The sequence below is a fragment of the Polistes dominula genome, unplaced genomic scaffold (genome assembly GCF_049000335.1).
Source record: "Polistes dominula isolate Pdom_NZ unplaced genomic scaffold, Pdom_raw_medaka contig_373, whole genome shotgun sequence".
In the NCBI taxonomy this organism is placed as follows: Eukaryota; Metazoa; Arthropoda; class Insecta; order Hymenoptera; family Vespidae; genus Polistes; species Polistes dominula.
Window position 1 is genome coordinate 935,778 of NW_028300899.1, and position 27,552 is coordinate 963,329.

The following is a 27,552-nucleotide window of genomic DNA, read 5'->3' on the forward strand; positions in this document are numbered from 1 at the left end:
AATCCATTCAATTATTTTCATACTCGTTAATTTCAAAATTTATCACATTCGTCAATTATTTTTCTTACTTATATTACTTACTTTTTCTTTATTAAACATTTGAAATTTTTGATATAAATTACGATTGATCGATAACTTTTTTTAAAAAGTATTTTGATATTTATTCATTTGTTAGGATAATAAATTTGCAAATTACAACATGTTGTTGTTGTTACTGTTCAATTTTTATCAAATGTGAAATTGACGATGAAATCATAAATAAATAAATACAAAAATGTTTATTATTTGCAATTCCCTGATTTATATATGAAATTAGTAGTATATTTGAAACCATAATGCAAATGGGTATGATAATATTTAAAAACAAAATCAAAATATTCATTTTTACATATAATTATTGTAATTTTTTTTTGAATCAAACTTAGGGATAATTAATAACTAATTCTTATTATATATATATGATAGAACGAAGCTATGACTGGTACCCACACACAAAATCCAGTTTACTCGAGGATTACTCTAGCATTGATGGAGGATACCGGTTGGTACAGCGCAAATTACTCGATGGCGCAAAAACTCGGTTGGGGACGACATTTGGGTTGCGATTTTGCTATGAAATCCTGCAAGGAATGGATATCCTCGAAATCGTCACGTTTATCGTAAGTATCCCTCGTTGAATTTAAACTCTGACGCGACACGATATTATTCCCCAATGGAAATAGCCCAAATAGTCACGTTTTCAATGTTAACCAGTGAAATCTTATCTATCGTAAGATTGTGAATCTTTTTTTATACACACATACACACAAACATTCCCTCCATCCCACCAATCCTTTTTCGTGTTTCTTTTCAACAAAAAAAAAAGCCTATTCCGTTAAAAGCATCATCGCGTTTTCTTCTTACCCTCTAGCTTTTCAATGCATAAGAAACTCGATTATCGTGCACTTTAATACTCGACTGTAGTTACTCTAATAAAATCGCTGTTACCGAGATCCGTGATCTTTCCATTTACTGATTTACAGATATAAATATATTTTCCAACATTTCTTTTATTCTCTTGCTTTCTCGATTTAAATGGATACTTTATTTGTCTTTCTTTTTATCGTTTTATCTGTCATATATTTTAGAACGAGAGACTAATTTTATTACAATCGTATTATATTTTAAATAATATTATATATAATCAATTTAGAATCTCTTATTAGGTAAAATAATTAAAAATTCGACACTTAATTTTCAATTTTCTTTCATTCGATCTCCCTTTTTCTCTCTCTCTCTCTCTCTCTGTCTGTCTGTCTCTCTCTTGGGATATCGAAATACCAGCAGAGAGCAAAAGTGAGTAATAGAAATTCTTCGATATAAAAAAAGAAGAAAATAAAGAAACGTAGCTTTTAAAAAATGTATTAAATCGTACCGAGAAAGATCTCGTTATAGTTTAACACCATACTATTATACTTTTCTAAGAATGTTATTACTTATTTCCAGTGGGAAATCGATTCATCCTTTCTGCAATAAGGTGAAACAAGATCCATTACAAACCGAGTGTACGGATGATCGAAGTTCCGTAGCTTTGTGCAATTTGGTGAAACATCCTCAACCCTTACCGAAAAAATATCAAGTAAATATTATTATTTTATTATTCAATTATCTCTTATTTCTCTTATAATAAATTCTTTAAAATAAACACAATTGTGAATTATGAATGAACACGCGAATGTTTATTTGTATTTCAAAAAGAACTTTTGCATGAACGAGCCTTATATAGGGGGAGGAGGGAGGGAGGGAGGGTTGCTACTAATAAGGAAAAAAAAAGAATTGTTTAAAAATAATCTAATAAAACTGAACGTACCAATAATATCTGTGATTCAGTATATATACGTCTATTTTTAAATATTATTTAAATGATATATACAATAAAAGTTATTTTAACGAGTATTTTTTTGTATTTTTAACAGAATTTCGATTTAATCCCACACGTACCATTTGGAGAAGAACAATATTACGGTGGTTCAGTATCTTTGGCAGACTATTGTCCATATATTCAAGAATTTACATGGCGAGCTCGAAACATCGTTGTAAGGGGTTCTCATTGTCTTTATGAAGACAACAATCCACGTAAGTGTAAAAGAATAAAAAAAATCTAAAATAAAAAACAAGTACTTAATAGAATAATTTTCCCATTCAAATCATAACAGAAATTTCGCATAAAATTCTATAAAATGTTAACGTTTAAATAAATAAATAAATAAAATGTACCTTACTTTACGATGACTATTTATTTTCATTTAAGATCCAGAGAAAAATTTTGCATTGGAAAAATATGGATCCCATTCGAGATGTTTCGATCATACCAATCAAATGTGGGAAGAGAGAACGTGCAATCAGGCACGTCAGTGGCAACATTGGGGTTCCGGTTGTTATCAATACAAATGCGAGACGGGTCGTCTGCATATTATGGTCAGTGAATATTATCCTAATGAGCACAATTATCTTAAGTCATTAATTAATCTCAAACTGGCGAAGACACTAATAGGATCTGTGTTATTGCACAATGGATAACTTACATGAATGAATTATCTATTAAATGTCATATATTTAATTGTAGGTGGCAAATTATACCTACACTTGCTATCATGCTGGTCAAGAAATAGCAATTAGGATTATTCAAAATGGTTGGCTACACAAAGGTGCTTTGATATGTCCACGCTGTAAAGATATCTGTCAAGTAAGATTTATCATATTATTTTACCTTTAATTATAATGGAATATAATTATTTTAATATTTATTCTTACGTATTACTTCATATCTTCTTCTTTTCGTTTCTGTTATCATTATTACAAAGATTACTATCATATTTATTACTATTATTATTATTATTTTAATTATTATATCATTGTCATTATTATATCGCTTATTTGAAAAGTTTGTGCTAATTTATAATTATATATATATGCTAATATTAATTTTTATTAAAATAGTATAGAATTTAATAAATATAGAGAAAAATTTAATTCATTTATTTTCAATAATACATTTATTTAATATAAATATATATTAAGGATTTACCTAATTATAAATCAGCACAGCATTATCCTTGTAATTTACAATTTCTTCAATCCATTTTTCTGCAATTTTCTGGCCCTAAGAAAATACTCAAAAGCCAAGCCCTTATATTACAAAAATGTCAATTACTCCTAACAAACGTATCACAATAAAACATACAACCCTAATTTATAAATTCCCAAGTTATTTCTATCTTTCCTAGAACCAAATTCATATAATATCCTAAATTTTCAAAATGATTAATGATAAATGATAAATGAAGTAATCTTGATCAATTGTTTAATCCATTTCAGGCTGAACTGAAAACTCGAGGTGACTGGTGTAAGCCTGGCGATGAACATCCACCTGCAACTTATTATCATAGAGACAATCTTGATTGTTCATCGGCAGGAATTTTTGGTCTAAACTTAACAGTGACTATTCTAATCGTTTATTTATCATTCGTCGTTAGATGATATGACGTTGTCGAATTTAGTAAGATTTTTTTACAACCATCATCTGACTCGATAAAACGACGACGACAACAACAACATACTTATGATAATTCATCATCGTAGTTGCGTTAAATATATATATATATATATTTAGAAATCACTAAGTTTCTATAAATATATACATATAATTACATATACGAGTGTGCGTGCGAACGGGGAACATAAAACATTGTACACCATTTCAAAAACCTCGTCGCATTTTCTAAGCCACGGAACAAATTTTCATCCAATTATAAAAAGGGAAGAAAAGAAAAAGAAAAACAAAATAACAACCAAACTAAAACATTCTTTTTGAGTAATTTATTTTTAGCTCTCGAGTATTACGGGTAAGAAAAAAAAAAAGCAAAAACAAAAAAGAAAAAAACCTTACGATTTTGTGATCTTTAGATCTTGGGAGCGAAAAAGTTTGATCAATTTGTCTCGATCGATATTTATTGTTGCTAATTTTATTTTCTAAAGGATCATATAGTTAAATCCCTATAACATTATTTTTATGGGAAAGATATATAAATATATAAATACACACATATATATATAATATATAATATATTAAAATATATATAATATATAATATATTAATATATATAATAATATATATAATAAATTAATATATATATATATAATATTTTACATTATTATATATATTATTTTATTATATATATATATATATTAATATTATTAAAAAATTGGATATATATCTAAAAAAAAAATATTTAGCAACACAAACGAACGGATTATTCGTAACGATAGAAACGTCAAGAAATAAAATTAACATTCTATACTTCGTAAACTAACATTCCCGTCAAATCTTTAAATAACGAAGCTAAAATGCATACACACTAATGTCCTGTATAATAATCTTCGTTGTATAATGATTTTCTTGATTTTTACGCTTAACATTTAAACTTGTAAGTGAGAAGAACAAATGAGTCATATCGAAATGTTTTTTTTAGACATGTAGAAGGATTAAGGATGATGATAATGATAATGATGATGAAGAAATAGGAAAAAAAAAGTGACGTGTGTCCAACGTTCTTACGTATTTATGTATTATACATACACATAGATATATATACATAAATATGTTCGATAAATTTCATGGAGTCACACAGGGTCGTTGGTTGGACAATATTTCATTAAAAAAAAAAAAAAATAGAAAAAAAAATCGACATCTGAAATATCTTCTACGCGAATAAATGCGATAAGTTTTGTAAATAATTTTACGAGAATGAAAAAGAAAGAAAGAAAGAAAGAAAAAAAAACAAAAAACAGAATAAGATAAAACAAATATAATATACATATAACAGAAGATAAATTTTTATGCGTATAAAGAAAAAAAAGAGAGAAAGCTTGTGTATTAAGAAAAAAGAAAAAAGTAGAAAAAAAGAAAAGAAAATGGCGAAGATCAATGATCGTAATTAATTATCATAGATGTATTAAACCAAGATGTTTCAATTTCGTTTTTATTCTAAATACGCGTAGAGACTATAATAATATTAATAATTATAATAATAATAATAATAATAATAATAATAATAATAATAATAATAATAATAATAATCGATCTTAGAAGATCGTTTGTACGTATTCTAATCGCTTCGAGAAGATCACACTTTTGTGTTTTGCCATTTTAAAAGCAAATCTTAGCATCGGAGCCATCTTCTCTCGATACATTCCAAAAAAAAAAAAAAAGAAAAAAGAAAAAAAACAAATTCAAAACATTCAAATAGAAAATAAAGTAAATGATAGTTTTATTTAATTCCGATTAGATAAACGAATCGGAAGTAGAAATGAATTTTATACTACACAGTCGAGAGACGGATGTTAAGGATAGTCGTCAAGTGAACGTCGTATTGTCATCTTGTATAGATAAAAAGACATTTAATCTATACTTTTGTACAGATACTATTAATGTTTAAATAAGTAGTTTACTGTATTGAATACATTCAAAGCGTTTAAATATTGCGAATGTAAGAACATCGATATGCTCCGAGTGTATGCGAGTACATTTGCGTTGCGTATCCGTATCCGTATGCATGTGTGTGTGTGTGTGTATGTATGTGGGAGCGTGAAAAAATATGTTTCTAATCTTTTGAACGTACTATTGAGATAATCTTAATTTTGGCCATTGTGCTGTACAATTTTTATTCGATAAAAAAAACAAAAAACAAATAAAGAAGAAGTAAAAATAAAATCTATGATTTTGACAAATATAATATTACTAATAATAATAATTATTATTATTATTATCGGTCCTATTGTGAAAATCCTCGCGTGTTCAAAATTGTGGTTTACTAAATTTTCTAATCCACTGTTACACAAAAATTCAAATCAAATAATTTTTGTTATTATTACAATGAATTATTCTAATAAAGAATTTTCTTTTGAAAACAAACAAACAAACAAACACGACTGGTAGTTTTTATCAATAAACAACAACAACAACAACAACAAAAGTAATCGTGGATAGTTAAAACAATGAAAAATAAGAAATAAATAAATAAATGAAAGAAATAAGAAACAATATTATGAGAGTTTATTGTAAATGTTGTCAATGATTCTAATTAATTATCATCATTCCAAGCATGCAGGGTAATCATTGTCATCGTCGATTACTTCGGATTTCAAATTCGATTAGCGACAGCTCGTATTAATAATATAAATATACATGTATACAAGAAATATATATGTGTGTGTGTATTATATGAACATACGAAGTTGATGTCCTATCGATAATCTCCGTCTTTGAGTACTATGTGCCATCCCTGTAAGAAAGTAAATTATTACTAACAAAAAAAAATCCTCTATAACCATAAGTAACGGGGACCGAACTTGTTTCTTTTTTTCGTTGTTATAAATATGAAATATTGTATCTACGTTTATCTGTTGATGAGAAATTTTCAAAAATCGTCTAATTAATAATTGTATGACCTACTATAAACTAGAAACAAAAAAAAAAAAAGAACAATGAAGAGGCTAATAGATGTACAAGAAAAGAATAAAGAATTTAATTACGCCATCAAAATCTATAAAACGTTTCCCCTGTATTATTTTTAAGACGATTTTTTGCAACAGAAAAAATAAAAAAAAAAAAAAAGGAAAAAAATTACGCGAAAATAAAAGTTAAATTGTGAGATAAAATTTTGAGATGGTTGTGAGTGTTGTTGCATTTTTCTCTCGATAATTCTATCTTCCGATATGAAAATCGTCCGGACATCTTTTTATCTACTTCGTAAGTTAAAAAAAAGAAAAAAAAAGAAAAAAACGATTGTATATACATAAAACAGTTAAATTTTCTTCTGTGGGTAGAATTTTATTCCAAAGAATTATATTTTTGCTTAAACACACGAGTGTATTTATCGTACGTAATTGAAAGATATTCAATTTTTTCCCTTTAAAATGGAACAAACAAATTTCATATCATTAAAAATTTCACCACAGCGGAGAATTTAACTGTGCCTACGATTCCGGACGTAAAAATGAGTTTTTTTTTAGAACGTAAGTAATGTCATTTGAAATACAAAATACAATAAAAAAAAGAAAAAAGGTACTCGTTAAATGCTATTGGACTATCGTAATTAAAACGTGTGTTCTATTTTTCTGTTTCTTCTTGCAAATTTCCGCCGATGAGAAAAATGTATAAACGAATTGTAAACGCAATCTCACCGATTCCACTGATCATTCTGTTTTTATTACACGATAAGATGTATACAAGATAATAAACGTTTAAATCTTTAGAATGTTTTCGTTCATGTCAATTTATAAATCCTTATCTAAATATTATCTATGTCAAAATAATTAACATTTTAATGAAAGAAATTTTTCGTTTATATACAAAAAAAATGAAAAATTCCATTTCTAAAACTAAAAGTATGATTCAATAATATCAATATTTGTTTGTTTATCCTCGCAAACCTATAATGTAACTTAATAAACATAAATTTTAATTAAAAATTTATCTTCACATGTTCATTTATATATTATGTAATAATTATCAATTTTTTTTTACACGTGCTTTTACAAAAAAAAAATCTATTGGGTTCTCTAGCACTTGAATGCGCTATCTGATGGCTAAATTCAAAATTAGAGTAGATAGGTCGAATTGTTACGCCACGCCCCCTCCCAGAGATCCCAATAAAAAGAAATGGTCTAATACAATATGTTGAGCTTACGTCATTCATTTTCATGATCGTAATTTTGACCAGATGTTGGTAATATAGGACTCATTGAAAATATCAAAGTCAACACGAATTGATCAATGTTTTAGAAAACAAAATACAATATTTGAAAAAATTACCATCTCACAGTCATATTTTAAAACACCTTTCTAAAGAATAGCTCTGATGATAAGAAAGATTTCTAGGTATGAAAAGAAGAGAATATGTGTTTATATTCAACAACATCTAACAGTACATACGCAAATTGTATTATTAACAATTTTTACTATTAAATAACGTTGGATATCTTTTATAAAAATTTAACAGTTAAAATATGCATGTTCTGAAATATTTCAGTAAAGAATGAAAAGAGAAATTTCTCTTTGAGGTACGACACGTGTTTCATTCATAAGAATCTTGTAATTGTAAAAAGTTTTCTAAATTTCAACAATTATCGTGTTTCATTTATGATTAACAAAAGCCTTCCGACAAATTTCTATTTAAAATTAAAAGATAAAAAAAAGAAATGATAATAATCCTGACAAAATCAGAGCATCAATTAAATACTTCCATAGGATTCTTTATTATTTACTAAAAAATGATTTCCACAAACGATTTACATTGAGTAGTAACTTGAAGACTGTTTTTTTTTTTTTTTTTTAAATGGTCTCGAAGTGTCACTTACGACGAGATTGCATAAAGTTATGAATTACGTATTACTAATTACGACATTGTTCTCTCCATTGCGTTAATATTACATCCTTCAAGAAATATACATTGTGCGTTTTATATTTCCTTTCACGGATAGATTTATATTATTAATAAAGAGAGTAAGAGAGAGAGAGACTTTTATTTGAGAGTCTCTTTCGGTCTCTCCGTTTTCCGTTCAGGCACCGCAGACCCGATCTTGTCCTGTGTTCTTCTTTTTTTCTCCTTCTTCAAGTATAAATAAATTCAATTAATTTAATATAATATAAATATTTCTATCTCATCTGTTCTAAGAGGACAAATTTGATTGAACGTTTTCACTCGTAAAAGTAAAAACAAAAATACAAAAATAACAATTAAACTAAATTACTATCTAATTTTGTTATCCAACAAATCTCTTTTATTCTACGCCTTTCAGTTTTTTAAAGATAATAAAAATAATATATAAATACTCTTTACTCCTATGAAAATATATTTTGAGCTTTTCGTAATTTTTAAAATTTATGTTCCAATCTTTCGACCCTCCACGTTTTCCTTTCTTCGTAAAAATGAAAAAAAGAAGTGAAAATATATTACTACCATGTTCCCAACACGTGTTGTTCTATCTAACCATTTTCCACAATAATGAAAAAAAAAAGAAAATAAAAAGTAATAAAAATGTCCTTAAAATGGTTACCGTCCTATGAAACTTAACTACCTTTTCACTGAAGTAAAAGAAAATAACAGATCTAAGGTCCCTTTTTCCACAACTCACAATATTATTCTAAGAACACTCGCTTAGTAAACGAAATAGAACAGAACGAGAACTCCTTTTTTAATTTCTTTCCTCCTTCGTCCTTTTCATCTTAAAAGTACAAATAGGAAAAAGAAATACTATCGAACATTCGTACGAGAAACTAAATCTATACTTTCACATTTTTCTATATTGTAAAAGAAAAAGAAGAAAGAAAAAAACCAAAAGGTATACTTTTATCGAATGAAAACATTCGATAAATTCTGTCCTACATTTTTACTTATTAGAAATAATACAATTTGGAACTTTACAAATTTGTAAAAAATAAAAACTACAATTCATATCGAATTTGTTTTATGAACAAATTTCTTCTCTTACGTTTTTCTTCTGTAATATAATTAAAATAAGTAAAATTAATTCTCTTTTAATGTCGATTATCACAAGAAGTATTGGTTCTCTCTTTATCTTCTTACATTCCTTTAAAAAAAAAAAGATATAAAATAAAAGTATAAAAAATGTATTCTTTTTAAATGATGTTAAAATTGTTTTATTTTTCTAGTTTTCTTCATTCTTTTCAAGTATTACTTATATGTCCTACCAAAAAAATAAAAAAAATGATCAAAGAAAAATATTTTCTATTTCCTTTCTTCTTCTTCTTCTTCTTTTCTTCATTTTCCAAATACATTTGACATTCTTCTTTTGAAAAACATATAATAAAAGAAATAATAAAATATATAAATCTCTTTATCATTTCTACGTTATTAAAAACAATCTTAATTTTCTTCTTTTATCATCATTTATCAGATTTGTCCGGTACAAGATCGGGTAAGCTGAGAAAGCTCGCATATTTGACGCGTCTCTCTCGTTGCGAACGTTGGCAAGTCTTCGAGCATTCGATCGTCCCATTGTTTTCGTGATAAGAGGAAGATGAAGACCTATCTCGATGATGGTAATTTCCCCTTAATGATGGGACAAGAAAATTCGTTGACCATAACGAAGAAAATTCTACATCGACATAGTCATTGAACACTCTTCGTCGTCGTTCTTGTTTTTTGATCAGCAGATGCGATTCTGCCGCCACGCGATACTAACTGATGTGGTCCGGTGATCCCGGATCGTCCGTTTGCGTGGCGGCATCCCTTCCTGTTGACAGAAAGTATTTTATTTTATTTTATTTTATTTATTTTCTTATTTTTTTTTTCGTTACTTTTATCCCAGTTATACGTCTATTTTATAAACAGTTAATTGCTCTCTGATCGTTTAGTTTGTTTTACTATAATCATTTGTACACATATACCTATGTGTCGTTTATTACACTGAACGAGTAAACATGACGTTTGATATGAGTACTAATTATTAACAGAAATTTAAAAATGTATCGATTGATCACAAAATTGAGTTAATATCGTCGTTACTTTACTCGTACTTACTTTACATGTCGATCAATTTGTAATGGTGAGACATTAATACGTAATTTATAGGAAATGTTAGAATTAGGATTTAATGACTAATTTGACTGTTTTATCGAGAATTAGTTAATTATGCTCAGTAATTAACGGACAAAAAATAAAGACTAAATAGAAAATCATTAAATTTGATTTATAAATAAATATTATTATTATTATTGTAATAAACTTTTAACTCATAGAATAACACTTATTTATAAATTAACCTAATATAAACAATAACGACAATTTGATAAAATTATCAATGGTAAAGTGTCAAGATGAATGAATGTGTAAATGTTTGAGAGGAAGAGAATTGATGAACGTATACGTTTGAATGATTTGTTAATTGATGATTTCGTGATTCATTCACGAAAGATAATCGCCTTTTTACAACCGAGACGATCGATAAATAAGAAAGAAGATAAAAGACGTCAGATAATAGGCGACCAAAAAAAATGGACTCTGTAAACAACCGACATCAGTTGTTTGACGAGTACAGTCGAATTTAAAGGGTAGAAGTTGACGTTAGACGAAAGCAGACGAATTTAAAAGACGAATAGACGGCAAAAGTATAAAAGAAACGTCAAAAATGTGGAAATGTAAAGACGACAAAAATCACAGATAAAAGACACGACAGAAATTTAAATTCTACGAACAAACTGTCCCAGACGTACACGAAGAACGTTCGAGAATGAATTGACTATTACTTTTTTCTGAAATTACCAATATTATTCAATTACAAAATGGTAATTTCAACCTAATAACAAAATTATATTTTATATATAATTATATATCATTCGTAAACACGGAATATGTAAATATATATTATACGTTTAATTATCTTATCTTAATATATATATATAAGTTACGTGTCACGTTGTTTGTCTGCAATGGACTCCTAAACTACTGAAAACAATTTTAATAAAATTGTGCACACTGTGTGCAGTTTTATCTAACTTGAAAGATAGGATAGTTTATATCTCAATGTATCATCGAATTATTTGTTTATTAACAAAGAATCATGATTATCTCAGTTAATTCGATAAGATTCTAACAGATGGCGGTATAAGGTAGTTCGTTGACTTAAAGACGTGTGTATCGGACTAATTGTGAGCCACAGCAATGCGTGCGTGTATGCGTAGTTTTTATATAATATTATACACAATTAATGTTCTTAATCACAAACTCATTAATAATTATAAATAATTAATAAGTATTAATATTTTAATTGATTTTTAGCTTAATATTAGAACTCATTTACGAATTACCCTAATAAATCAATTTGTAATTACGAAATTCATGATAAATGAATAATTAATTAATAAATAATAATTAATAGAGAACGGACCTCACGTGGGCGTAATATCCCCTCGTGGGATCATGTGGCCGGTTTCCCATGGAAGTGGCGATGGATTGTTGGCTAAAGATGATGATGAACATCTTGCCATGGAACATCGATCCATTGAGCAACGTTCCAACCCTGAAACAAGAGTTCCTTTGTATAAAATCCATGTATATAACATACACTTCACGTATCTACGTCGTCCCATGCAATGACACTTGTTGCACAATCATCTTCCCACGCACGCAGTCACGCCAAACTATTATTACGAACATGAATTGAACTGTTCGTTTTTAATCGCAATTTCACAAACTAGCTTTAACTTTATCCTCGATTTTATTGAACGTTTCACCGAAAATGAAATATTCCGAAATTTTCTATGCAAAAAAAAAAAACTCACGTTAAATATAAAAAATTAACTTCAAATGATTCTAATTGATAATTTTTGGATCACCAAAACTGTCTGTCAACTTAACTCTCTCTCTCTCTCTCTCTCTCTTTTTATTAGAACAAATTTTTTTTTCAAGCTCTATCATTGATATTAAAAAAAAAAAAAAAAATTCAATGAAAGAACATTACTTGTCAAAAATAAATTTCATTTTTCTCTTTAACAATTAATTGATTTTAATAATAATAATTTTTCTTAAATATTAACAAAAGCGTCTAGATCAAAGGATCTCATGAAGAAAAGAACCTCTCGAGAATTCGAGAATGATTGAGTATGTATGAAGGTTTCTTAGAATTTTTTCTAACGTCCCTTTATGAGGACAAATTTTTTTTCTATATTCTTGTACGTGACTTTACACGAAATGAACCAGATAGAAGAGAATCAATAACGCGGTTTCGCGTAAACGATCACGAGCTTTCTGCACTTACCAATGTACTAGACAATTTTTCTTTTTGTTTTCTATTATTATAGAATATACATAATATTATTATTATTATTTTTTCAATCTTTTTTTCTCTTGCATCAAATAACGTGACTACATACCTTTCTTTTTTGTTAATAACATCGTTATTGGCTCTCTCTCTCTCTCTCTCTCTCTCTCTCTCTTTGTAATCGAAAATATTCAAAACGCTTTTTCTTTCATCTCTTGCGTTTTTCCCTTCCCCCACTTTCCCTCTTTTTTATCGAAGCAAACTTTTCCAATATACACGTCCTCAAAATAATGATTAACCAGTTAAACGTGTTTGACGACTATATTCGTCATGGAGATATGGCCAAATTTTGTGTGTTATCACGTCTTTTATATCCGTCATGCGTAAAAGTTTATTACAATTTGATGTTTAAAATGTTTAAAGGTGTAAAACAGAGTCAAGAATAAATGTTTAACTTCTATTAAATATTCGATTATTTTTTATCTAATTGTTCCGTTTATTATCTATAAATAATATGATCATATTAAAAAACTGTGTGTACATTTTAGGGACCCTATAGGAGGGACGCGCCATGTACCCTCCTATAGGGTCCCTATCGCGACACACACCGGAGCGCACGACTCTGCGCACAGATCGCCACACTTAACTGGTTAAAAGAATAAAAAATAAAAATAAAAAATAAAAGAATAAATGAGTATATCGTACCCGACAAATCTACTCCACTAATACTGCATACGTCGAGGCCTCCGGTACTCGTTGCACAACAATGTTGTTTCGGTCCTAATGGCTTTGGTCTGCAAAGCAACTGAAATACATAAAATGATATTTGATAAAGTTTATTTTTATATATATATATATGTGTGATACTATTATTCTATACAAACAAACAAAATATTATTTATTAATTTATTTTAATATTGTTTTTCTATTTATTTGTACCAAACATTATCATTTTGTTCTCTTGAAATTATATTTTGATCATTTTATGAATTGTAATTATCGTTTATTAAAAATTTTTCTATCAACCTTATTAACAAAATAATATTTAACGATTTAAATATAATATCGTTTCATTTTCTAAATTTAAATATTTAAGAGACTTTAAACTCCCATTGTATTTGTACATTTAAGGAATTCTTAAATCATTTAATAAATAATCATACTTTTTTTTTTTTTAAATTAAACATTACATATTTATCAATATTTATCAGGTAAAACAATAGGATTCTGTAGAAAAATCAATCGACATCTATCTACCTATCCATTTGTCTTTCTTTCGCTTTTCTTACCGTTTTTCGAAAGATAAATCGATTGGTGAAACGGCATAAGACCACTTGTCAAGCCCAGCACGTGATACGATCGTGTAGGCTCTGTATAAACCAACGAAATAAAGATAGAGAAAGAAAAAGAGAGAGAGAAAGAAAGAATGAATAAAAAAGAAGAAGAAAACGAAAAAGAAAAACTGCACGTTTTCCAAAGATGAAAGATTTACGATGAGAGGACGACCGTTTCGGAATTCATGGGCTGCAAAGTCGCTACGGGGAAGATGCATTGTCCTGAATGTTGGACGATGTAAAATAGAGAAATAGAAAAAAAAAGACAGTGGTGGGTAGGAGTATAGAGAAAAGGAACGTTTCCACTTCCCCTTTAGCCTTCATTTGCTCGAACCAAATTTAAGAGATCCGAATAGGTGTAGAAAAACGTAGAAGATTGTCGTTAAATCGTTTTAAACTCGCGAAACGAAACGTGTATCGCGATGGAATTGAAAATAACGCCCATTCGGATTTAAATATATTCGACGCTGAATGTATTTTCCGTTTGAACTTAAAACTTTGGTTTGTTTGTTTCTTTCTCTCTCTCTCTCCTCTCTCTTTCTCTTTCTCTCTACTATTTGTTTATTCCGTTATCTCTATTTCGACGTTTTCCCTTGTTCCCTTTCTACCTTCCTTTCTATTCCTTCTTTTTCTATTTTATTTTCTTTTTATTTGTGAAAGTAAAAGAAGAACAATTTTACTCCCCAAAATTTGTTTCTTTCAACTCCCTTACATTCTCCTAGTTATTTTTTGACTAATCTACTGGCTACTTTTATGAATTGGTTTGTTTAGAAACTGAAGTAGGAAAGAATAGACATTCTTAAGGACAAATACTGAATCATTTTACAAATATAAAATAACAAAAAATCAAATTTTTCTTCTACTCGAAAAAAAGTAGGACAACTCCCTAGAGGACGTAGATTTACCTGGCTTTCCTTTCTAATGTTAAAATTTTCGAAGAAAAATTCACATTCGATCTTATATTATGTGTGTGGATAATCCTTTTTACCAAAAAATACAAAATAAAATAAGATAAAATATAGTTTTACTATTCTAATCTCTCAGGCTATTGTATGAGTGAACAATTACTGACAACCTTTGTCAATCACAGTTGACAACCTTAAAATTGAAATTCAACACTTGTCTTAAATTTTATTTCTCTAATTTATATTAATCTTTCTACAACAAAGTAAATTTTTTCAATGCCGACCAACAGTGGTGTCATTTTTCACTATTTTCTTGTTATTTGAAAAATATCAAATAATTTACTAGAAAAAAGTATTCCGTTAAATAATATTTTTTCTACACAAATTTATAATATTTTCTAGAAAACGGTTTCTAATTTATTTAAATACAATATTAAAAATTTTCCAAGATAATCAATCTTTAAAACAATCAATTTATTCATTAATAAAAATGTCACGTGTGCAAAATTACACATGGTAGAAATGAAACCCTTGAAAAAACCAAGCTTTGAGAGAATAAGAGGAATGCGCAGAATCAGAAATAGGCTTATTTAGAATTTATTTATTATAATATTATTACCATATATATATATATATCAAAGGCCACCGGTATGATTTTTTATTTCGACCGTCGTCGGTTCGTTTGTACTTTATTCTTTTGTCTCCTACCTGCACGCTTATCTCTGTTTATTCTTCTACCCTTTTATAGCTTCTACCAACAAAAAGGTTTAGTATCGAAATTATATGAATCCACGTTTCGTAGTATGCATTCTCACACAAACACATTCATATAGAAAGCTTAGTAGCCAGGAATGAGGACTACGACGAATGAAAGACCGAAAATAGGAAAAACTGTATAGCTATGTTCTGTCTCATTCTTTCGCAGGCTCAATTCAATATGTTTGTCTCTTTATCTCTTTTTTCCCCACTACATCACCGCATTTCATTTTTTTTTTCGAATCACACCCATTCTAAAGAAGTTTTCACTTCGAAAAAATCTAATTTTTCAAATGAATAAAAAAAACGAATACAATGACCCTTTACCTGCATACCGACAAAGCCTTGTTGATGATAAATGTTAAGGATAGTGACACTTAGCCTTTTTTGTCGGCATTTTTCTATTCTTCGTCGAGTTCTTTTTAGATTCTTCGTAGGTGGTCGTAAGATATACAGTGGATGTAAAAAGTATTCGTAAAACGGATGAATTTGAAATCAAATTTTATAAAATTGTAATTTATTAACTAATTTTTTATAAACAATGAACTTTTTACCTAATCTTGAGAGTTTCTACAATAGATATAATGAAAATCAAAAATAAGTTTTTCGAATAAATTACAAAATTTGACAAGGCAAATGAAAATATCGGCAGTAACGTACGAGCAATAAATATTCAAACAGTTCTTATTTCCAACTATTAGTAAAAGACTTTGTACATAAAAAAAACACCATAATGTAAAAAAATCACGTAATTTTTTAAAATTATTATTGACTAAATTACAGATATGATCCTGAAAATGGAGATCTTCTATTTTTCTAATGCTAGAATCTTATGTAGAGACTGTGAAAAAGCTTTGCTTGTAAGAAATGTAAATAGTTTATTGGCCAGTCAAAAAACTAACTTATATTTTGAAATATGTATATTGTGATAATATGTGTCTACGTTTCTTAGTATGCATTCTCACACAAACACATTCATATACAATGCTTAATAGCCAGAAGTGGGGATTACGAAGGTACTTACATATTAACGCCACCGCAGCAAAAATTTCGCTAATGCGCCAATAAAAAGGAATCTTGTTGTTTCGCACACAACAACCTTGTTGTTTGCACACAGCAACCGTCAGGGTTTCGTCAAGGTTTCGTCAGGGTTATGGGGACAGCATCAAGTGAAAGAAAATAGAGACTGTTTTGAATCTATGTTAAATTCAATATTGGCCCATTTTTCATCGAAATCCGATTGTGTGTGTGTGTGTGTGTGTGACTACTTTTTATAAATAAAATGTTTGGAATTTTCAAAGTGTTTTGATTTTAAATCAAGTTTTTTATTTTATGATTTGTCGCAACAATTTAAGCTGTAGATTGACGCATTAACGGAATTTTTCTGCGGTGGCCTGAGAAAGGAAAAACTGTATATATGTACTATATTCTATCTCATTCTCTTTCAGGTTAAATTCTATAGATGTAAATATATATGTATGTGTGTCTCTTTTTTACTTTCTAGAAACGAAGATCGTTCAGTTTCGTTTCCTCAAGTTTCATCGCTACCTGTACCTTTTTGTACTCTCCTTTTCTAAGTTACCCCCCATTATAAGGAAATTTTCACTTCAAAAAAAAACCTAAAAACCAGACTTTTACTTAATCAATCAATCATTGTATAAGAAAGTTCGGCAGTACTGTACACTGTACTCAGGTCAGTTGATTATGAGAGCTAAAAATGTGTTTATAATTTTGTATACAGTATAAACAATATAATTAATATTTAAGCATTATTAATTCTGCGATGTAAAAAAATTCATGAAGATTAAAAATAGCAAAATAGTTTATTGACGTAAGGTTATAAAATCAAGACATTCAATGTCAAAATTGATTTAAAATTTGTTCATATTAATTTAACAGTTTTAATTTAATTCATCATTATTGATAAAATTGTAAAACATGTTGTAAAATGCAGATATATACGCGAAATTGTAAATTTTTCGCAATTTTTATCTTCGATTGTATCACCCAAACATCCTTAAACGCATTGACGCGATTTATTCGATGGCCGTGCACAAAACAATTCTGCAATTGAAGATATTTTTCCTAGGGACAAATTTTATATTCGCGATTCGATCGCGATTCGATCGAACTAGTTCGTTAAAAGATAAAAATCGAACATCCTTTTATTTAATTTATATATATGTACATGTATATGTATATGTATATATACTTTATGAAATCGTTTAAATCTTTCATCCAGAATTTTTGTTAAACGTGAATAAAACCCGCATTTATATTTCTCTATTGTTTGAAATCGTATTTCATATCGTTGTATTTTCAATAAATTTTCTCCTTTGTAATAACATTTGAAATTAATAAATTAATAAACCGTAACGAGGAATAAAATGGCCGAATGATAAAGGTGTTGATAAAAAACAAAAGGGGAAGAAAAATACCCTGAATTTTAATTTCGATGATTTGATTCCATTAATGGAGTTTTACGATTACAAAGGATAAATAATAAAGAGTCTCTCTAATGATATTAATAAATATTTATTAATAAAATAAAATCAGTTGTTTTTTTATGTAAAAAAAAGAAAAAAAAGACCAATTTAAAACATTGTCATTGTCATTGTCTTTTGTCATTATCAATACTAGATTAATTTCGAGTGTGAAAAATTCTAGCAACATTAAATGCAACGCCACTCGAATGATCTCGAGTGTGCAAAATTTGGCCGGTTTAACGAGCTCAAATTAACTCAAGCGTGCAACTTAAAGGGATTCTATAACAAATTTGAAAGTTATCGTATCTAATTAAATATAAAATATTTTCATATATTACCTTAGTGTAAAGTAATTCCCTCGATATTCGTCGAAAGTGATTGTTGAGCAACCAATAAAGAAATGGATTCCAAAAACTATTAGAAAGAGCAAGCCACGTAGCAAGAAAGTCAAGGAACGGTGGAGGTTTACTTCCGGTACAAGCTGCGACGACTTCTTGAATTGTCCAAGGTGTAACCATTACAATGAATCCTAAGCTCATAGCAGCCATTGTTCGGGAAGCTGAAGTCGACAGTCGTCTTTCGTGAGCGACCAGCTGAAAAATTAATTGTTAAATCAATATAATTGAAAATATTGATTGAAACTATTTGTCCTCCAATGAATTCACTTTCAATATAAATGAAAACGAATTGTCGTAACAGACAGGAGAGTAAAAAAAAAAAAAAAAAAAAAAAACAAAAAACTAAAATCCTCGTGAAATAAATTCAAGGGTAAGCCTTAATAATTTCAAGTTAATGGTTCAATGAACTCTTGAAAAATCCTAGAAATCGATATCACCGACAAAATTCATTTCATTTTAGTAAGATGACATATATATATATATATATATAATCATACTTTTTCTATATTCATATTTTATATTCTTTCGGGAATGGTAAATTCAACTTAAACTATTAACTAGATGAAAAAAAAAAGAATGAAGACATTGATAACCAATAAAGTGAAAGATCTTTTTTATATTTAACTGGCGCACCCCTATGGTTTCGATCGAGAAAACCCTTGCCAAGAGCTTCTTCGGAGAAATGAATAGATCACTACCACCACCACCACTATTCGTCATCGCGTCTGCGAATTGAACGTCCTTGAGTGAAAAAAAAAAAAGGAAAGAAGGATGAAAGAAAGAAAAAAAGAAATAAAGATAGGAATAGGTATAGAGGGTTGATAGAAGGGTTGATAGAAGAGAGGAAAGAGGTTCGCGACATAACTATCTCTCTTAGACCGACTTGACATGGTTAGAAAAGTCTCTAAACGCTAAGCTCGTCAGTGTCAAAGCCTCTTCTTGTGTAGCAGTAAAGGGATTACCAGTCTCCTTGTTTGGGAACATCACTGTGTCCCATATGTCATACACACACACACACACACACTCTTTTCTCTCTCTCTCTCTCTCTTTTTTATTTATCTTTTTTTCTGCCTCCTTTTTCTCAAACTTACACACGTCGTACTCTTATCTTTCTATTTCGTTGAGTCCAGTCATCTGAACTTGGTGATTTTCACATCTCTCCTTTTACCTCGATCTTATAGGATTACCAGCTTTAATAACGGACCTAAGTTAGAGAACTAAAAAGGAAATCGATGTAAGTAAAGAGTACGGACTTTTTGAAAAAGTAAAAAACGTTACTGCAAAAAAAAAGAATACCCGTAATAGACAATTTTCATCTTCTTCTTAATTAATAGAATAATTATCGAAAATCTAGAATAATTATTAGGAGTGTTTTTGTTTTGGCAATGTAACAAAACTCTGGAACGATATTTCAATATATCTTTTTCTTAAGAAGAAATATATAGAAAGAACAATAATATATATTGGTAAAAAAAAAAAAATATAAATTATGGTTTTAATTTTGTATGAGCTTCTCGTAGCATAGGAAAAGCTATTTGAAATTTTATTTCAATGATATTTGAATAGAATTGTCTTGTAGAAAAGCCAGTGACAAGAAGTGTGAATTCTGGTATCTTTGATTTTTTTATTAAAAAAAAAAAAAAATAAAAAATGACGAAGAGAAAGATAAAATAAATGATAAAATAGAATAATACAAAATGAAGAAGATTTTTTCAAATGAATTAACATCTTTGAATGATACTTCTTCTTCAATCGTATTAATCATGTGATATGTTGATATTTTTTTTCCTGTATTAATATATTATGAAAATTTCTATTATTAGTAATCAGTGATTTGATTATAATTAATCAATAGAAGAACATTTACATTTTGATGATTTTCATTTCAAATTGTTATTTATGTTTTCACGTAAATTGTGATTTAACAATAATGCGATATTATAATTTATTATACAATAGGTTGAAAGTGTATCTTCTTTATGGCTGCAATATTCTTTCGGTTACGATTATTTTATTCAACATAGAGAAAGAAAGAAAGAAAGAAAGAAAGGAAGGAAGGAAGAAAGGAAAATACGTTTAGAAGGAAATCTTGGAAGAAGGAAAAGTACGACGACGTTTCTAACGACACAACGGGTTAGCGAATACAGAACGATCATTAGCATACTCGATCCTTTTTGGAAATGCAGAACGTGGAACAAACTATTACCCACGAAAATATTTGCATTTCGATTCGATTTATCGTTTCAAAATTGGCAAGTTTTCCCAACAACGTTTCCGTTAAATTAATATTCAATGTATTTTACTTTTGCAACGAGAATATCGCTTTCGATAGTTTATAATAAAAATAATAAAAATAATTAAAAAAAAATAAAAACAAAAGGAGAAGCAAAATACGAAGAAAAATATTTTCAAATTCATTGTTAATAAAGTTTATTTAATATTTACGAAAGAAAAAAAAGAAAATAAATGAAGAAACAAACAAATACGGAAATTATTCGATAAAATTATTAAATAGAAAATAAAAACGAAGTTACAAGTTAGATTAAAATATCAATCTAATAATTTACATGAAATTGTTCATTTCGTTCAAACGTATCTACAATAATATAGTTCCTTTTACCGTTGTATACCCAAATAAAATTAAACCAAAGACATGAAACACGTATTATGGACGGTCCAACGATTTACTTAAACGCTGTAGAATTCTCTGTGTTCACAGTCAAGCGTATACATTCAATATCGGTTCATTTCCAAACACAGACACGACTGGATCAACCAATTGAAATGGATTATTTCATCTAGAAACTTAACTAAAATATGTCTAAAAAAAAAAAAAAAAAACCAAATAATCGATTATTGCCGTAGGTATTAATAACTAAAATTCACAAATCCTGTGACTGATCCTATTTAAAGACACAAAAATTCTACACAACTTTTTCAGAAGATAATCAAAAATAAACTTGCGGTATCGCGTACTACCGTTCAATTTTTGTTATTAAATTTAAGAAAAGAAACAGACAAAATATAGAAAAAAAATGTTTAAAAAAAACTGAAAGTATCATACTTTTCTTAGTGGTTATATGAAAAAGAAAGAACAAATGGAAGATGAGCTAACTCTTAACGGGGGAAGGAAAATAAGCAAAGTCTCATAAACGACGAGTTGGAAGTCATTAAATTTGCGACAACGGGACTTGGATCTTTCAAGTTCTATGGAAGAAAGTCTTTTAAATGAAGTTTTCCCGTTCGTTCTTACTGAAAGGAAAGAAACCGATTTTCGTTGTTTGTACAAAAAAAAAAAAAAAAAAAAAAACCTAGGAATCTCTTATTTTTCTCTCCCCTTTTTACAGGAAGGAGGAAGGAAGAAGGGGGAGGGGGGGACCTTTGAAAATTTTCATCTTAACTTTCGCTATCGTTATCTCGATTTTCCGCGCATGAAATAAAATAGCCTGGAGGAGTTTGCTTTAAAGTAAAAAAAAAAAAAAAAAAAAAAAAAATAAGAGAAAGGAAGAAAGTGTACTTATATATTATAATACATAGACGTCTACTATTATACGTTTAATGCATGTATATGTGTGTATGTATGATAGATCGATCGAAAAAGTAGCTTCCGGCTATGAGATAGTTGAAAAGTTCAGCAAAGTATTTTCATATATATATGTATTTATCGACGTAACTCGTTTAAAATGTCCTATACTAACACGATACATAATATTACAATATAATATAGTTGATATTCTCTTTAGGTCTTATAATTTAACTAGGAATGCCCCGCCACGCGTTGCTGTGACTCACAATCAGTCCGATACACACGTTTTTAAGTCAATTGCGATTATAAATTGAGATATAAACTATCCTATCTTTCAAGTTGGATGAAACTGCACACAGTGTGCAAAATTTTATTACAATTGTTTTCAGTAGTTTAGGAGTCCATTGCGGACAAACAACGTGACACCGTAATTCATATATATTAAGAGATATTTTTAATTTAATTGAAAAAAAAAAGAAATAACATCATTGAGTGAGATTATCGTTTAAGAATTGTAACTATCGTCGGAGAATTTTTATAAAAAAATGATTGGAAATTATTATATTGTAGAAAAATATTGACTCTATCGAGCATATATAAAATATTATACGTTTAAAAGAATAACAAGATGTATGGATGTAACGGAACATTTGATATCCCTTCAAGCTTTCCAATAATAAATTCCAAAGGGGTGGTAGTCAAATACGCACGTGTATATAACGTCCCCGATCGATTTTTTAAATGTTAGTAAATTCGAACAACAGTCGAAAAAGCGAATTTTGTCATCTTCCCCATCACTCTTCCACACATCTCTCGTATAAAATACAAAGAAAAATAAAGGAGGGAAAGTGTTTACAGTAGTAAAGCCTAAAAGTAGTCACACATGGCGCAATAAAAAAGAAAACAAAAAAAGTTCGCGAAAATATTTGCTAAAATACGAAACGCAAATATACTTTATTTTTTTTTCCCCACCACCTTCCCCTCTCTCTCTCTCTCTCTCTCTCTCTCATTTTAAACTACAACACTATTATTTGTTTTATAAAACAAATAGTAAAAATATAAACAAAATTGCAATATTTTTGTTGTTGTTTCTCAATTATTTCAAAGAAAGAACTATCACATTGTAATAGTTAAATCATAAATATTATCTTTAACAAATCATTATAGTCAGATTAATCTCATATCTCTCATTTGTTATTTATTAACAAAATAATTGTCATCTTATATTCAAAAGTTAAGTATCATATTTTAATATAACAAATCTCAACGATTATATTAAAAAATTAAGATATTTCTTTTTATAACAAATATTACTACATTCCTATCCATGAAACATTTATTTATATATATATATATATATATATACAAAGCAATAGAATAAAAAAATATTCAACAGTAAGTAGTTTAAAATGAGTCATTCGTAAATGTAAAACGAGAAATAAAGATAGGGAAAGGAAGAGTGAAAGAAAAAGGTAGGGAAAACAAACCATATCGTATTCGTAGTAGTAGAGGGAAGAAGTATGGTAGTAGTCAGACGCAATCATACTTTAACCTAGGGCATAAAAAATGTCTCGATTCTCGCCTCCTATATGCATAATTCACACGGATGCTCGCACTTTAGTGGCTTCCATTGGAAACTTTGCACACGACAACGAACCTTCTACATCTTTCAGATAAGCACGCGAACAGGGAGAGTTTCCTTTCTCCCTTATCCTCTCTCTCTCTCTCTCTCTCTTTTCCTCTTCCTTTTGTGAACTATATATACATACATATATATTTCATATATATATACGTATATATGAAATCTTATACATCGGCGCTTTCACGGCCTCGAAAACACCTTTAGAAGACATTCCCGCATCCATTGACCTACATCGAAGCTGCGGTGGAAAGACGAAAGGCGGAATATAAAAGGAAAGAGAAGAAGAACAAAAAAAAAAGACAGAGAACAGAGAGAGAGAGCAGGGGATGGAGGAGGGGAGTAGAGAGAAATAAAGGAAAAGGGGGGGGGGTAAAAGAATGAAGATACGGCCGATTTTCTTATAAATAAGATACCTTCTACGATGTATGCCATTAAGGTACGATTTTTCTTTCTACCTCTTTTTCTTCTATTTTTTTTTCCATCCCTTATTTTATTCTCCTACTTTTTCTTTTTCTTCTTGTAATGCAAAGAGCATATTTCTCTTTTTGCTCATATTTATATCGTACTACATGGACCATTAAGCTTGAATCTTAACCGAAAAATGTTCAAGGGAGTTGAGTAGGAGGAGGAGGAGTAGGAGTAGGAGGTGGAGGAGGAGGAGGAGGAGGTAACAAAGCGTGACTAAGGACGCGAAGGAAGTTTCCTTTCGACCAGTTCGTTTTGAGGCTATTTTTGTAGCAATCGAGGATGAGAGAGACAGACAGATAGAAAGATAGAGAGATAGAGAGAGAGAGAGAGAGAGAGAGAGATATAGAGGATTCAGTTAGAAAAAGAGAACCGAAGAAAAGTTTGTGAAAACTTCGAAGTAAGAGTGTGAGAGAGATAAAGAGAAAGAGACAGGAAAGGAAGATATCGAAGGCCATTCGATATCTCACGCGTATTTCCGTCCTGTCTTTCGGAAACTTTCGATGTAAGAAAAAGTTCGAAAAATGACTAGCGAAAAACGTAAGACGGTAGAATGAGTGTGTGTGTGTGTGTGTGTACGTGTATGTGAGAGAAAGAGAGAGAGAGAGAGATATCGATCGTATCGAATGAATTTTCGATGTAACACACCGTCGTTTACCATCTATCGATTATTTATCACTCCAGTACTACTACATATAATATGTACGCGCTTGAATGTATGTGTGTGTGTGTGTGTATCCGTGTACGTAATAAAATTGTCCATTTTTAAAACGGTGTCTCGTAAATATTTCTTTTCTTTTTCTACTATTTTTTTTGGTTAACATAATATTTAAAAAAATGTTTAGAATCTTTGAAATTCGTCGTAGTGAAACAAACTCGATACGTGGGTGGATGATAAAACTATACTTATCAATCTGATTTTGTGTTCGTTTTTTATTTTGATCTTTTTTTTTTTCTATTTCATTCTGTAACGAGACGACGATAGAAACGACAACGGAAATGTTCGCTTGACTTCCGGATTTGTCATTAAGCTCGTTGCACCACCTTGTCTTTTTCGTGTTGGTTTTCTCTGTAGGTCGTTATAACGTTGAAAATAAAGCCCAGGATAACGATGACCTTTTCAAATCGATAAAAATAGTAGTGCCCGATTGTAGTTCCAGTAACATCCTATTCCTATTCGCTATCTACGTATAGTTTTATTTCTAGAAAAAAAAAAAAAAAGAAAAAAGAATAAAACAAATTTTTTCGTTAGTAGTAATTAAAAAGATTTTTTTCATATATAACAAAATAAAAATATCTATTAACAAAATATCTTCATTCTGGATATGTTGTTTGTTTTACTAATTGTTGAATAAAACTAACTTTGTATAAATTCAAAAGCGTAAAAACATTTTATTTTAAATATACAATACATAATAAAAAATAAAAAAAAAATAAAAATGTGTAGTTTATTATCATTTATTAAATATTATATAAAAGACGTGAATTATTATTTAAATTGTATTATTATTTATATAAAATTTATTTCAACTAGAGAATATTAATCGTATAACAAGCCTCCTCCTAATAATAATAATAATAATAAAATAATTATTATTAAATTAATTATTATAATAAAATTAATATTAAATTAATTATCTTTGTTAGACATATCATTAAAAACACTTAATAGAAAAAAATTCGATATTAACTTTCTATTTTTTTTTTTTTTACCAATTCCCAGTATTCTTTTTACAATGAAGCTTAATAGATATTTAATGACTAATGCAATCGATAAATATTGTAAAAAAGAAAAACGTTTTTTTAAGCATTAGCTTATCGTAAAAATACATCAATAAACAAGGCGTTAACGATTGAATATAATCAAAGGATTCTACTGCACTTCATCGTGGAGTAATCCTTAAAGATCTCGATGGTCGTGGACGCTTTGTTTTCCCGCCCACTCGTAATTTCCTCTGACGATTTATCTCAGGCTCCTAATGCCATGATTCCTCTCCTACTTCTACTCCCAACCCCCTATCTCTTTTCCTCTTTCTCTGTCCCCCTTTTTTCTCCTTTTTTTCCTTTTTTTTTATCCTTTCCTAACAATTTGGGACATCGCTCGAGATCGTAGCTTTGTTCCGTCCATTTCTACGGCAAATTAAACCATTTATTAGATCAAATTTATTCCGCCATTAAACTCGTTACGAATTTGCTTCGATCGTACGATAAATGCTTTAACGCACCAATATATATATATATATATATATATATATATATATATATATAACATTTTCAAATACCTTCATCTACAAAGCGAAAATCGAAATTACGGTTTATTTGAATTTTATCACAATTGGAATAATTGATTAATTATAATTATTCATATAACTTTTCTATTATCGTACAATTTATTGGATATTATCTAATGATTAGATCAAGAATAGAACAGAACAGAACAAAAATTCTAAAAAGATATGTTCAATCGTTAAACAATTCTTATCGAATAATACATAAAAATTTTTGCAAAAGTGGTATCGGTGCAATCGCATTTTCTTCTAGAATTATTTTTATCATTATAAAAAATAACAATTCAATTCTATTCAATTATTAAATACACTCCTTACATATTATTGATTATTTTTATAGATTCAATGATAATAATATTTATTATACATTTAATTAAATAAATATTTTACATCATTGATTATTTATCTGAAATTCTTCGATCCTGATTTCAACACTTTATAAAATCATATCAACCGTTAATTATATTGGTAATTTATATGTTAACTTAAAAGACGACTATGTTCATTAAAATACAACGAATAATATTAAGATTCTTCAAATTGTTCTCTCATTGCGTTTGTAAACTCGAGAAAATCGAAGAATTCTCATAAGATAGAGAAGGAAATGGTGTTTCTATTGTGAATTCTTGGATAGTTTCCTACACAATCTTAAATTCCCTTTCCCTTTTCCCTTAATCCTTTCCTATCTTCGCCCCTTTTATTTTACATCCATATCTATTTGTAATTCGATGACGAAATCGTATAAAGTCTGTTCATCGTACATCGAACTCATTTCGCAAGGAGAATGAATCTTTCACAGATTCAGGAAACAGGAACCTGATGAGACGAGAGAATTTAACGATCCGATTCTTATTCACAATCAATTATCGAACCGATCTCACATGGCCACGTTCGTAAAAGAATATTCGTAATGTATGATGAAGAAAA

At 28.8% G+C, this 27,552-nt stretch overlaps 2 protein-coding genes across 17 annotated transcripts in view; one reads left to right on the top strand and one right to left on the bottom strand.

The window, feature by feature from the left end:
- Invadolysin (leishmanolysin-like peptidase, invadolysin) overlaps positions 1-4,723 on the top strand; it is a 274,537-nt gene extending 269,814 nt beyond the window's left edge. For all 4 annotated transcript variants that reach the window (XM_015317771.2, XM_089179320.1, XM_089179322.1 and 1 more), the window contains 6 exons: positions 466-659; positions 1,486-1,618; positions 1,956-2,115; positions 2,291-2,457; positions 2,606-2,725; positions 3,358-4,723. In XM_015317771.2, coding sequence (XP_015173257.1) covers positions 466-659; positions 1,486-1,618; positions 1,956-2,115; positions 2,291-2,457; positions 2,606-2,725; positions 3,358-3,519 — 936 coding nt within the window. In that variant the 3' untranslated portion in view covers positions 3,520-4,723. The remainder of the gene's footprint in view (positions 1-465; positions 660-1,485; positions 1,619-1,955; positions 2,116-2,290; positions 2,458-2,605; positions 2,726-3,357) is intronic.
- A 3,551-nt stretch (positions 4,724-8,274) lies between these two features.
- Positions 8,275-27,552, bottom strand: part of LOC107064846 (trace amine-associated receptor 9) — a 71,112-nt gene continuing 51,834 nt past the window's right edge. For all 13 annotated transcript variants that reach the window (XM_089179330.1, XM_089179329.1, XM_089179328.1 and 10 more), the window contains 4 exons: positions 18,645-18,899; positions 13,531-13,630; positions 11,953-12,084; positions 8,275-10,299 (listed from right to left, as the gene is read on the bottom strand). In XM_089179330.1, the coding sequence (XP_089035456.1) occupies positions 11,954-12,084; positions 13,531-13,630; positions 18,645-18,899 (486 nt within the window). In that variant the 3' untranslated portion in view covers positions 8,275-10,299; position 11,953. The remainder of the gene's footprint in view (positions 10,300-11,952; positions 12,085-13,530; positions 13,631-18,644; positions 18,900-27,552) is intronic.